General features: G+C 41.2%; 1 protein-coding gene across 1 annotated transcript in view; it reads right to left on the bottom strand.

Moving 5' to 3' along the window:
- The window catches only part of P2RX3 (purinergic receptor P2X 3), a 36892-nt gene extending 25543 nt beyond the window's left edge, over window positions 1–11349 (bottom strand). The window contains exon 1 of the mRNA XM_026719723.2: window positions 11115–11349. Within this exon, the coding sequence (XP_026575508.1) occupies window positions 11115–11248 (134 nt within the window). The 5' untranslated portion in view covers window positions 11249–11349. The remainder of the gene's footprint in view (window positions 1–11114) is intronic.
- Between the last annotated feature and the right edge of the window lie 3366 nt (window positions 11350–14715).

The raw sequence follows: 14715 nt of genomic DNA, 5'->3' as shown, positions 1-14715 counted from the left end.
ATATCACTTCACAGGGCTTTGCAGCCCTTTCTAAGCAGTTTACAGAGATAGCATTTTGCCCCCAATAATCTAGGTCCTCATTTTACTGACCTTGGAAGGATGGACGGCTGAGTCAACCTTGAGTCTGGTGAGATTCAAACTGCCAAACTGCAGGCTGCCAGCAGTCAGCAGAAATAACCACTGCGCCATCATAGCTCTGATACGGGATTGGCATTGTAAAAGAAAGTGAGCTTTTCTCTGGTTTTGTGCAAGTCTTTTGAGAATTTGCTTCCCAAAGGAGCTTGTTAGGTTCCTTTGGGAACTTTGGTTTTAGCACTATTCTGGAATAGTCCTCTATCACAAATTCTGGAGCAGCACCATTCTTGAACAGCATTACATGTGAGTTTATAAATAGCCCAAACTGGCTAACTGGGATTATAGTTGAGAGGTGTAATGGGAAGGATTATTGGGTGGGATGAGGAAGGGCTGGATGGTAAATTGCAATGGCAAAGAAATGCAGGCTGTAGGAACCAAGGTTGAGATATCATAGTGGCAATTCACATCAAGATGGCTTGGGTGTACTAGTGTTTGTGTGTGTGTTTTACGTTTAAATGTAAATTGGTTCTTCTTTTCCCTTTTGGAACCAAAGGTGATGGAGTGGGGAGGAGTTCCCTACAGTAATGAGTGTTAATCAGGGAGGGGAAGAATTTTAGAGAGTTTTCTCATTGATTACAGTAAATGCTCAAGAGAGTGAAGTTGGCTGGAAACAGCATTTCCTTGCTTACCAGCTAAGATGTTGCAGTACTAATGATTTCTCTGGTCAGTTATTCCACTTGACAAACTCATAAGCATGAGTTTGTTTTCCTTTTGTTTGTTTTTTTAAAGATGGCTTTACTAGTCTTTCAAAATCTCAGCTCCTGAACACAATATCACTAGCATTGTCAATGAAGCATCCTAGATTGTGTCCACGGCAAGACTTTCATTCATTCAGCATTTATTTATTTATTTGTTAAATTTGTTTGCTGCCAGTCTCACCATGGGGTGGCTAACAATAATAAAAAGGAAAGAAATGAAAGGAGTGCTAGCAGAACAGAGATAAAATAACAGAGCCATAAAATAAGCAATGAAAAAGGAACACCATGAAGATACATCAATATGATAAGCAAACAGATGGATGGGTGGAAAGCAGAGAGCAAGGGGGAGAGAGATGGAGTCTGCCATCAATCCAGCAGCCACCTCCAGTGTGGAACTCACCAGGCCAACCAGCACAGCTAGGTCTGCAAGTCTTCTTTTGTCAGAAGAGGGAAAACACCGCTTTTCAATGGGAACAGCTAAAGATAAGCATAAACTTATTTTCTTTTCTAGTGAGTGAGGACTGAGGCATGACTTTTAGCTCAATCAGTGAAATACCTTCGTGCAGCGACTAGAAGAACATGGGGAGAAGCCTAAGAGCATATTAATCCAGACTGCATTGATCTAACAGGATCTGCCCTTGAAAAATATTCGGAAGCTTCCAATGGTGCAAAATGCAGCAGCACGGGCAGTTATGCCGGCACCTAGATGGGTGTATGTTATACCCCTGCTCCATGATCTACATAGTCTACCAATTTGCTTCTGAGTCCAAGAATCTGGTGATAACCTATAAAACCCTTCTGGGCTGGGTTGTTTGAGAGGTCACCTTTCCCCAGTGACAGCTCTCCATCCCATCAGGTCCTACACAAGAGGCTTGTTGTGAGTTCTCTCTACTAACTAGAGAATGTCATCTGGCATTCATTTTGTTGTAAACTACTGAGAATCTGAATGGTTTAGTGGCATGTTATTGTTGCTACTACTATTACAGGTTAATAACATGATGTATTACTGAGCATTCAAGACACAATCAGGGTATTCTTTTTGGCTTTTTCTCAACAACCTGGGGTCTTCCAGAAGAACTCAACTATGGCTCATATCACCCAATAAGCAGATTTATCAGGGACGATGGGACTTAAAATTTATCCCAAGACTGGCATACATGTTCTAAACTCTCACGTTAGGTTATCTTGATTTCTATCTTTGGCATGGGAACAAAAATATAGATTTGTTTTTTTTGGGGGAGAAGGGACTGTTTTCTCTGGATATAAAGCCAAGAGATAGAGAGGTCTGGACATCTGGATCATCAGATGTCTCACTCCTTACATCATTCTTCAGTCCTCTTGTTTTTGTTTGTTTTTAATATTTAGCTCATTTTAATACTCGGTGTTTGGTTTACCACCATGACAGTTATCACATTGATTCTATAAAAAATGGAAGCTGAACTGCCCCCCCTCCCTCCAAAAAAACCCCAAATGATCTGGTTTACTTCAATGTTCTGCAGTCCAGTCAGTGTCCAGCCCCAGATCTCAGATGCAAATATTCTCTGAGGTTTGGAGCTGAACTGAAGAGCATTTTCAGATGACCCACTTTTCCATCCCAACAGGGGAATGCCTGGGATTGATCCAGGGGAGTTTGATTGTTTGTGAATCTATTAACCAGGTGAAGTGAGCAGGGGAAATTGACTAGAAACTCACCAGACCTAATTAGCAATAGACAGTAATCGGAAATAGTCTGCTCTAAGATGGCTGGAGAGAAAAACTGGTTGATAGGGAATGAACATGCCACGCTTAAGTCCCAGGCTGTTTGTTGCTGTTCTTGTGTGGTTAGTTGATTTCAAAAAAGAGCAACTGCTTTGAAATAAAAGATTCCTTTTATCTCAAAAATAACAGACATATATTGGGATTTCATGCAGGTTCATGTTTTTGTTTGGTCACCAGTAAGTTCATCTCACAATGAAATTGAAACTGACTTTTTCTAGTCACCCCTAACTCTATCAAGATCAGCCCCTTGTTGAATCAAGAGACTTTTCTGTCTGGCTTACTATATGAATGATGGGTTGTGGTAGCAGATACTACCCCAGCTCTACATGAGTGCATACCAGGGTCGCATAGAATCTGTAATTAGGTTTTTCAATATGGGTTCGTAGTAACAACTCTGGGATACAAATCCAACCACAATCTTATTTTTGCAGTCCCCAGAACTGTGCTGCTGAAAGTCAGCAGCAAAATGACCATTTTTCAAGCAGTGCAGTTTTTACAAATTTTATTTACAAGCCAAAGAAAGCCATTTAAATTACAAAATAGGTGTATTTAGCCTTGGGAGACTCGATGCACCTGACTTCTATAAACACTCTCATATTTCTAAGAGTGCAGAGGGACCCCCGGATCAGCATTACCCATTCCTCAGAAACTGCATATAATAAGGAGAAAAAAAAACAGAGTTCCCCTCCAGCTGAAGAAAAGTGGTGTCTTTTTTTATAGCTACAAGTTAGGTTATACATTTCTTTGAGCAGAGGCCAATTTTCCTGTGCTTTACTGAATAATAAGATAGTATTATTTTCTCCATGCAATTCAAAATTCTGAAAAGTGTATTTCCCTGGCACACAGGTGGAGACACGTTTCCAACACAGTACATCCCCTTTGTAAGGTTTTCAGTTAGACATAAGTGTGTACTTCTCTGTTTTCATTACTTCTGGTATGGAGCAAACCAGGATGACTTTTCCAGATTGTGCAGCAATGTTGCATGATACTCAACTATCATTGGATTTACAAGTAGCAGCCGGGGCAAGGAGTACCTGTGTACAATTACAAGTATTATGCCAACTATAAAATAAAATATAAAATAAACTATAACATGGGGAGTCAACCTATTTTCCAAAACACCAGAAGGCAAGACAAGAAGCAATAGATGGAAACTGAATAAAGAGAGAACTAACCTAGAATTAAGGAGAAACTTCCTTACAATCAACCAGTGGAACAACTTGCCTTTGGAAGTTGTGGTGATCCAACACTGGAAGTTTTTAAAGAAGAGATTGGACAGCCATTTGTCTGAATAATATAGGGTCTCCTGCTTGAGCAGGGGGTTGGACTAGAAGACCTCCAAAGTCCCTTCTAACTCTGTTCTGTTAATACAATTGCTACCTTTCCTAAGCTGTATTTGGTGACTGTTTATCCACATCTTCTCAATTTCTCACAATAAGGCCCATTCCCTGAGGCTACTCTTGACAGTTGCCCTGAAACTGGACCTGGTGCAAAATACAACAGTTGGATTGCTAACCACAACTAAGTATAGAGGTCATATGATGCCTATAGTGAGATATCAGCACTGGTAGCTAATTGCTTACCAAAATCCATCTAAGATATTAGGACTGACCTTTAAAGACCCAAAAGGTCTGATTCTCTAAGGCAGTGTTTCCTCAATCATGGCAACTTTAATGTTTCAAAATCCAGAATTCCTCAGTCAGCAAATGCCCACATCTTAAAATTGCTGAGGTTGAGAAGGGGCAGCTTTCCTATTACAAAAGTTCTTTAGAGCTGCAGAAGAAGACCTTTTGAAGATGCCTCTGCTGTCAGAGGCTGGTTTTTTTTTCTTTTTCTTCCAGCAAGTGGTAAAGAGCCTTTCCTGTGTTGCAATTCCCCAGATATGGAATGCGTTCCCTCGGGGCCCTCATTTGGCCTCCTCTTTTTCTGCGCTCAGAAAATCTGTATAGATGCTTCTCTTTCACTAGGCTTTTAATAGCGGAATTATTTTAGTGCCTATTTTAGTGTCAGTTTTGAACGGTATTTTTAGCTTGCTATATTTTTGTGTGTTAGCTTTTGTGAATTGCTTTTAATAGTCACCAGGGTAGAAAGATAGAAAATACATCCATCCATCCATCACATAAATAAGGTACACAACAGAATAAAATCAGTGAATTATCTGAACTGGTGGAGGTGATTTGGGGTGCGTTTATATTCATTCTCCGGATCAGTTGACTAATATAGCAGTTGTTGGGTTTAGGCTGCCGTTATGCTCCTCTTCCAAAATATCATGGATGCATTTAAGGCTTTTGGTTCTGAAAAGCAGAATGATATGGGTAACTGAATTCCAATATAAAAGCCTAGGCAAAGCTAAGGAGCAGTGAGGAGTCTCAAAGGGGATGGGAAGCGGGAAAGTAGGCCAACTGAATGAAAATGCCAAGACAGAATAAGCAGCATAGCAAAACAAAGCTCCACCACATCACTTTCTAGATATAAGAGCAGAAAGAATGTCATCTTGCAAGCAGCAATCCTCTTCATGTCGCTGGAGATGGCATGAGCTATAACTGGGGAGCTGGCGTTATAACCCATCATTATACAGGGGGCACCAGGCTGGAAAAAGAGAAATCTGTTGCTAATCCAAAACTCTGTCACAGTAATGAAGCAAGATGATTGTGCTGCTTGTCACTTGAGTGGTTTCAACTTTTGAACAGTCTCCGGTTGACTATACAATGCTCACACACACACACACACACACAAACTCAAACAAATTCATTTTAACCAGGACTTCTCTGTGGATATATGGGTTTGCGTGTGTGTGTGTGTGTGAGAGAGAGAGAGAAAGGTCTCCTTTTATCCATGACCAATTATTGCAATTCAAGCTTTTGAAGAATGCACTTAAAAATTCCACACATAGAAAGACAGTTTTATCCAGCTGAAATTAGTTATGACGAGCAGCCTCATCATTTGCATTCTGAGCATATGCTAATGCATTCAAGTGAACTTGACACAGATAGGTAGGAATGTCTCCTAAGTCACACTGAAACCAATGGAAGAAACTATTAATAATTGAAGCCCTGTTGCTTTCAATGGGAGATGCAGGATAACGTTGCCTCTTGACTCAGAAGAGATTCACTCTATGATTAATGAGTCTCATGGGTAGCCCTTGATTTACAACTGGTCATTTAGTGACTCTTTAAGGTTAATGTACCCCCCCAAAAAAATACTTGTGACCTGGTGTTCTGGTGGCTGCCCTCCCTTGCAGTCTTATGGTTGCATTTTGGTGCTGAGCAACTGGCTTGCATTTATGGCCATTTGCAACATCCCATGGTCACAGGACCACAATTTATGACATTTTTGTTAGAAATCAGCATTTAGTTCTGGTTTTTGGCAAAACAAAAAAACAAAAAAAACCCCTATTTGCTTAACAACCACCAGTTCCACTTTAGGACCACTGCATGTGCTTTAAGACCTCCACAAAAATGTCACAAAATCAGGTGTGACCGTATGATGACTTGCTTCATGGCTGTCGTGACTCATGATCCTAAATACGATTGTAAGTCAAGGAAGTAACTGTACTCTCTAATAAGTATGCTGTGGCTCGGAGTCTTAGCTACAAATATCTTTAGCTAGAATTGGGTCAAATGCATTTCCGGCAGTAAGAAATAATCTGCCTAAGAAAAACAAAATTGTTCATCATCTTGATAGACTCCAGGGAAGGGAGCAATATTTAACAATCTGGTTCTTGCCAGCAACGCTGTGTTTGAGAAGAACCTAATTCCCTTTCTGCAAGGGGCGGGGGAATTGGTAGGGGGTGCTGCCAAGGCAGAAGCGCCTGTTGTTGTTAATGAAAATTTGTTTTTAACAACCTCAAAGGGAAGAGGAAAACGACTGCGGCACTCAAAAAGAGCTTGGCGGGGAATGGATGATGGGACTCCAGTTATTTCCTGCCATGAATGCCTTTACCCATCCATGTTCATCTGGAGAAATGCCTAGGAAGGAAGTTTGTGCCAGGTTAGGCAGACAGACTCGTATTTCCTCTGACATGAATGCAGTTTCCACATATTGTATCAGTTCTACAGCTACTGACTGTATCACCCCTTTTACAATGCAGAAAGTGGCTTTTTGTTTTGTTTTGTTTTGTTTGCTTTATGTTACACTTCTATAGCTGCGTGGAGCCCATTTTATAGTTCAGAAAGGCTGCAATCATACAGCCAGCCTCTCTAATTACTGGGACAATTTTTTTTATTTTAGCTTGAACTATAAGTTAAGCTACTGCAGATGGATTTGCAAGCTATTTTGAAGAATGCTGTCTTTATCACGAATATCATAATATTTTCCCTTATATACTGTGTTTTCCACTTCAATACCTCCATTTGTTTTAAATTCGTAATCCCCATCACGCCAAGAAAACTGCATGGATATTTCCATATACAGTAAGTCACCAAGAAATGAACCTGTTTCAAAAATGACGTTACTTCTTATTTTGTTTGCAAATGCGTAAGCAATTAAATAGGGGAAAAATCAGCAGATCTCCTTCCTTATGTCATATTTCAGAATTACCGTGCTTGCTATGATCACTCCAGCTTTCCTCTCCACCCATGCTGGAGTGGCTGCAAAAGCAAAACACTCCAGAAATAACCGTAGCTGCCCCAGCTGCCAATCCCTATCATTTCTCAATTTTATCTGTTCTGGGTCACTGCAGAGAGTGCTGTCCAGATTGGGGACTGTTCCACTCATAACTGGAGGGGGATTAGAGGTTTTTCCCCTCTGACCTTGCTGCCATCCCCTTGCCACACATCACTGGTGAATGGGGAAAACGTCCACCAATCAACACACTGCAGCAAGAATGGAGGAGGAAAACTCACGTCAAGTCTCTGCCTGGGCTTCTGTAAGTTCATTATCTGCCTCTCTTATCACATCCTATTTGGGCACCACTCAAGTTTAAGTCATATGGAATAATAAGAATTAAAATTAATAAATGTAGAAATCACCCCAGAGAGGGAAGAAGCAGATTGCCTACGATGTTTGCCAAATTAAATAGATTTTTTGTAAAGCAGGAGAAGTGAAACTGACTAGCCCACGTCTCTTATTTCATGGCAGGGGAAAGTGATTGAAATTGAAATTGAATTGAAATTGAATACAGGGAAAGCTAAAGATATGCCACAAAAGCCCACTTCAACATCTCCCCTTATTTTCTGTGCACAGCAAAAAATTAAAATGAGGTTGCTGCACTTTAAAATAAAGATACACCTCAGTCCATCACATTGTTAAAACAGAAGACTTCCCTGCCCCCGTCTTCCTAGCATGGCATGGCATGGCATAGCGTTAGCATAGTTTTCATTTCCCATTTTAATAGCCTGGAGAGGACTCGGTTTCAAGTGCACCGGAGGGAGAAGATAATGGGTGTTAAAGGGACTCAGGAAAAAAAAAAGTGGGAATGGAGAGGGGGAACAATTTGACTAAGTGGCCAGAGCAGAAGGGATATAGCTTCACCTCCTGACATTCCCAAAATTTATCTGCAACACATCAGTTGATTGACCTCCCCTCCAAAATAAGGGATGACCTTGAAACTGTGATGGAGTATAGTGTTGGCTTGCAGGTGAGGGAGAGTATTATTTTAAAACTGGCAACCTAATGATCATTAAAGATGTTTGGTTCCTTATTCAGTGATGAAATGAAGACATGATACAACCCACAGAGAACGTTGTTATAGACTGAGTAAAATTGTACCATCATAAAGAGGACGTGAAAACAGTCCTCATACACATCTTTCTTATTGTTGGGTGCTGTGGTGTATCACCTTTTCCAAAGTCTGACTTGCGTGTTCCAAATACTGCAGAAAATATCTGCAACATTAAGATATTTTTTTTTAACAGAAGAGTTACAGAGACCACCAGGAGGCACCACATCACTGGTTTCATTTTTACTGGGACTCTTCAGATGCAAGTAGCATCTGATTCCTGAATATTATTTTATGGGGTTCAAGCCCTCTACAGGGAATTGAACTCACAGATATTCATATTTTAGATGATTATATTATCTACAATTATATTATCTTGCATTGCCTTGGGAGTTTTCTTTGTCCTGATATTCAGCAGCCACACTGAGGAAGTGCAGAAAATCCGTAGTATAAGGACATTTTTTGTGAAGAAAGATTCGGAGCTTTGTTCAATTGTGGCGCTCACAATAAATGCTGAGACACAGAATTGATCCTAGCATGTAATTTTTGCCTTGGGAGCCAACTAGTGGATTTTAGAACTTAGTAAAAGTCTGAGTAGATACAGTAAGCCAGGAATTTGACCATCCCTGCTGTGAGATGCATTCAATATGATGCTATCCTACTCACAATAATAATAGTAATAACACTTAGATTTATATACTGCTTTACAGCACTCTCTGAGCTATTTACAGAGTCAGCATATTGCCCCAATAATCTGGATCTTCATTTTACCGACCTTGGAAAGCTGACTTGAGTTGGTCAAGATCGAACTCCTGGCAGTGAGCAGAGTCAGCCTCCAATATTGAATTCTAACCACTACTGTAACTATTCTAGCACACTTAACTGGAATATTCCTGAAACTATGGCTGTTTCTGTTATTACTATTTTAACACAGGGGCTTAGTAGAAGTGGCTTTGTAGCCTGCTTCCTCTTCCAGTTAGTTGCAGGCTTTCACCAGTGTCCTCATCACTCATGTCTCTGTAGCTGATAATCACATTAATAGCTTCCTTTCCTCGTGACCCTTCTTCTTATGTTATCTTAAAATGGGTTAAATAACTTCCAATTTCCTAACATGCCTTCCAACATATTTCTCATCTCATATAGTAGTCCCATGTGCCTTTTTCTCCCTCACACATAATTATAAGTAACATTTTCTGTGGAATGCTACAATACTCCAATTTTATTTCAAAGAATCCTTCAGAGGTGCTTATAGATAAGGTTTTGAATTATGCCATTGTGCCTCCTTCTTTTAAAAATGTTGAATTGGTGGCTATCCAAACTTCCCCACCATTTCTTCCATCTTTTCCTTACTATTCACATTAAAAAAAACAGCACACAAATTAATCAGGGAGGGGAAGACTGGCTTCACAATGCTTTTTCATTGGCACTGAGCCAGAAGACCTTAGTCTGCAAGTATCCTTAGGATTTAGGGAATTCCTCCAATACATACATACTAAGAGAAAATATCATCCCATCAGAAAAACTGTTGCTGAATTTTGCTGCTTCCTGCCTACATAATCTTCCACGAAGCACTGAAAATTATCTTAAACCAGGGATAGTCTGCTTGTCCCTCTACCCAATATTCTTTTCTCTGTTAGAGTTGCGACTTCCAGGCAGAGCATACTGCTGGAACGTTTTCACCAGAGATATCCAAGTTTGAACAAAAAAAAACCCCTCCCATATATAAAGCAAGGATTTTATCATTGAGGTATGGTTTAAGTGATTGTGCTATTCTTCCATTCCCCCTCAAAACTTCTCCCTTATTCAGAATAGGCACTGGTTACCATATGGAATGATGAAGTGCCACCAATTTATTTGCCTCTTGTCTGCCTCTCCGCTAAAGTCCACAATGCACACACAGCATGAATTCACACTATTATTGGTAACATTCGGCCATAAGGTGATATGAATGTTATCAGAGCACCACAAATTGATATATGGGAGCACAGTAAAGTAAGCCTTGATCTGCAGCAGATTATAAGGCTGCTATTATCACCTTTTTATCAAATTGGTAAGTTCAAATCTGAGATAAGGGTGAAATAATTGTTCAAAAATGTTCACTCACTTTCACCAGTACCTTCATTTCATTAGTTCCTTTGCCTTCAAATGTCCAAAAAGTTCTAACTGTCTCTAAATGATGCATAACAATAACAAAAAAGCAAAACAATTGCACAGGAAAGCAAAAACAAATACTGACAGCCCTTCTTTACTTCTCAAAGTAATTGCCTCTAAATTAACAATAAGATTTGCATAGCTTTCACTTAGAGGATTGCTAGCTGAGGAATCCAGATCTTTCAGATAAAAATTCTTCTACTTCTTCAAAAAGAAAAAGAAAAACAACCTGTCTTCCTCACTGCAGAATGGAGCAATTTGCAGCTTGTTACCTGTCCCTACCTGCAGGAGGAGACATTGGCAAGCAACCTCATGAGACAGGAGCTTCCTTCCATACACTCCTTTTTCAGACCTGGCAGTCATAGAAATATGGATTTCCGAAAGCTTAAAGATAATCAGGATGCAAATTCTTACCTCTCTCAAATCTTCTCCATGCTTATGACCCCATGCACTTGAGGCTGCACTGAGGACTCCACAGGGTCAGTCAAGCAGCCTTACCCTGCTTTGTTTTTCACCTTTTCACAGTCAGTGTTTAGATATTTTTCTTCCTCCGCTGCATTCTTCCCACCCCCTCGATTAAACGTTCTCCAATAAAGAAATCTTTTTTGAAAAGTGGTATCTGCAGGTTAGATTCTTCCCTGATATTTACATGCTCCCCCAACCCACCCCCAGGGTAGGAGATATCGCCCCCAGTTGCATCCGCCTTCCCTCACCCAATGAAGTACGAAATGATGAGCAGCTGGACAGCCCGGTTGATCACGCCGATGGTCCAGCTCTTGACCACCACCGATTTGGTGGTTTCATAGGTGAAGAAGTTTGCTATGCACGTCATGCTGGAGGAAAGCATGGATACTGAGGAGCAACTCCAAGATCCCCTGTAAGCCAGAGGAGAAGGCCAAGGGTTGCAATGAAGAGGACAGCAACAGATACCAGTGGTGCAAGCAGCGCTGGCTGAAAGCACAGAAGGCACTTCCAAAGGATATCAAGTTGGCTCCTTCCAGCTCTTCTCTGCTGCAACTCTGGGCCAGCCTGAAGTGCAGGGACCCCTTTAATAAGGTCTTACTCCCGTCTCCACTGAACACTATAATGATGCTGTCAGAGAAAGGTGGGGCTTCCCAGCTCATCAGTTACAAATTGGATTCTAGCAAGTGTGGAGATGGAAGACATCTTAGCATTAAATAATGAATCCGCAAGTGCTGCATTTTCTTGAGTGGTGTTCCAGCCCTACAGACGCTGCTTCTGGGAGTGCTGGGAACTTCACACAGTCGGAAAATGGGGGAAGGGAATCACAAACAAAAGAGGAAGGTTGAAGAACAGTTTTCCTTGGAGACCACGTTGAAAAATGGGAGGGGTCCTCACACACTCCTGTCTCCCCTCCCCTCCCAAGAGTCTCAGATCAATGATAGTGAGAAGAGCTAAGTAACTGGATATCCGGTGAGAATATCTGTCTGCAGGTACATCTTTCAGACTCCTTTCCGAAGGCAGCATGTGGAGCTCTTTCTAAAGAGCAGTGGTGGGTTCAGACTTATTCATGTTCCTACTGGGGATGAGAGTGGATGCACATGTGCTTTTTAAATATTAATGTTCACCATTTCCACAAAAGCCACTTGTATGGTCGTCACTTTGGTGATATATCTGTAATGAAAGCAGTTTCGTATCGCCATCACAATGGCTCAGCGATGCTATAAATCACGAGTGTATAAATGCTGGGACGGGGACACTTCACTCATCCTCGTAACTGAGAGGCAGTAAGTGAAGTGCTAGCATTCGTGGGTGGGAAAATGCTGATTTCAGAGAACGCTGATTGTACTTGTAGTCCTTCTTCTGTCTTGGTGCCAAAGAAGAATGGGGTGGGTGGGGTGTGAGATCTGCATGAGAAGCAGGAGGAAAAGAGGTAGGGTGGGATGCCTCTTCTGCGGCAAATCACTGACAGCAGATGGCCCATCAGGTTTTGTGGGGTTTTTTTTGCTCTTAATTGTCTTATCCAATGGAGTGGTCATTCCATGGAATCAGAGTATTGGCAGCCAAGGAGTCTTTGCTCCCTTCCTTTTAGTCACCCTTTCTACTGTAGGAGTAGCAAAAGTGAGAAAAGGGGGAAGCGAATCTTAGAGTGCCAATTCTGCTAGCCATAAAAAGAAATGGAACGGTGCTTTCCTCCATGAAGAGCTCTTTCATGCGTGTCTCTTCCCTTGCCTCCCCACCTTTTTGTGTATGCGAAGACCACTGGACACGAGAAGAAAATAAACACCCTGAAGCTTTGGCACCTTAGCACCCAAATGAAGGGGGCAGAAAGATTCACTCTAGTAGGAGGAGGGTCTGCAGATAGCATACCTACAATAAAGCAAACTCACACTCTGGGCACTGTCTTGACTATGAAATACTGACTGAAGAACTGCATCCATCTCCCTTTGCATTGCCACTGGAAAGGCAATGGTTACTCTTTTGTGGTAGTGGCTCTTTTTGATGCCAAGAGAACCAGTCCTAAAAAGCCAAGTTCCCCTCCTTCTCCAACCAACCCTTCACTGCATGTTCTCTGATTCCACATTATTATCACTGACAACAGAAAGCCCACTTCTCTGGTTCTCTCTTCTGCTGACAGGACTGGTGTTGAAGGACCTGCTTTTTGTCTTCTTACTTCTGATGCCATCTATGGGTTAGCAAGAGAAGTGGGCGAGAGAGAGCTATTGGCAATCTCTCTGTTTCTCTCCTGGTTTTCTTGCTGCCAACAGACCCAGTTTGTTCCCAGCTGTGAACAGCCCAGGTTCTACTTTATTTCCACTTATATTTGGATAAGCAGGCACCTTAGTTTTACAGACTCTATTGACAGGCAGACATTCTGGGCACTGAGTTCACCCTCAGTCCTAAATAGGAAAATGTCTCTGTTTTCAGGATTGCAAAGCCAGGATCAAGACCCTTATAAGAGCAATAGCAGGATTGTGAAAGTCTCCGTGCAGGAAAACATTCATTCACTTCATACGGATACTTGAAGGAGAATATACAATGGCAGTGTGGGACACAAGATTAAACTTATATTAGGCAGGCTCTGTTTTCATAATGCTTTTGTACATTTCCTCCCTCTGAATTTATACAGGAATTATGGGATCAATTTTATAGATTATTCCCAACATATCATTGGAGGATATTTCAAAAGCATTTAATCCTCTGGGACATGGAACGGAGATAATCTCCCATAGGTTTATCAAAAGGAATCTCAGTTATTCAGGGCTTGAAAGATAATGATCAGTTCTTATGCACAGAAACATAACCAATACAACAATTATAAAACGTGTGTGAAATGCTTTACGTGAGATCATCCACCAACATCCAAGTTTGATTCCCCCACTCAACCAAGTTTGAATACTGGTTAAACAGATGGGACAAGAAGGGTGGGGGTGTTGAGCACTTTAAAAGAATGACATATTTCACATAATCCAAAAGTTCAAGCCCCCCGGCATCATGCTACTCCATCAAGCCCAGAAAGGACAGAAAAAAGTGTATAGTATCAAGAATTGTGACCAAATTTCCTGGTTATATCACTGAAAACTACCCAATATACAGTAGCTGAATCAGCATATGAAAGAGAGACACATTTCGAAAAAGCGATTTCTCTTCCTTGTATTACTATGATATCGAAGTCTCAGAGAAGATGAAATCCAATGCTGTGGAATTGGTTCTGTTGTATTCCCCAAGATAAAAGATTCCAGAAATATCGTATCAATGACTTTTTTTGTAGAAAGAAAGTGCCCTATGTCCTGTGATTCAGAGGTGGTATTCAGCAGGTTCTGACCAGTTCCGGAGAACCGGTAGCGGAAATTTTGAGTTGTTCAGAGAATCGGCAAATACCACCTCTGACTGGAGATTTTACAGTATCCTTCCCCTGCCACGCCCACCAAGCCACGCCCACAGAACCAGTAGCAAAAAAATTTGAATCCCACCACTGCTGTGATTGTGCTTTATTAGCTGTGGCAACTGCTTGTTCCTGCAGTTTTGTTGGCAAGATTTCAGAAATGGTTTGCCCTTGGGCTGAAAGAGAATGTCTGGCCTAAGATCACCCAGTTGGCTTGCTGCCTAAACTTTCTACTCTCATATGCTTAACAACTAGGACAAACTGGTTCTCTAGAATTAATAATACCTATATCATTTGGATAATTTGTCACTCCAGGACGTGGGAATTACAAAGCAATGCTTAATTAATAAGTAGAACTGCATGGCAAGTGATTTTTTGGGGAAAGATTCTAATTTCCACATGCCAGGTGCAGGGTTTTGCTCTAGCTCCCCAGTTTTGTAGAAAATAATTTTGCTGTAGTAATTATA

The sequence above is a fragment of the Pseudonaja textilis genome, chromosome 1, assembly GCF_049901715.1.
Source record: "Pseudonaja textilis isolate UNSWEBS1 chromosome 1, rPseTex1.2, whole genome shotgun sequence".
Taxonomy (NCBI): Eukaryota; Metazoa; Chordata; class Lepidosauria; order Squamata; family Elapidae; genus Pseudonaja; species Pseudonaja textilis.
Note: the sequence above shows the minus strand (reverse complement) of the source record. Positions and strands in the feature narration are given on the sequence as shown.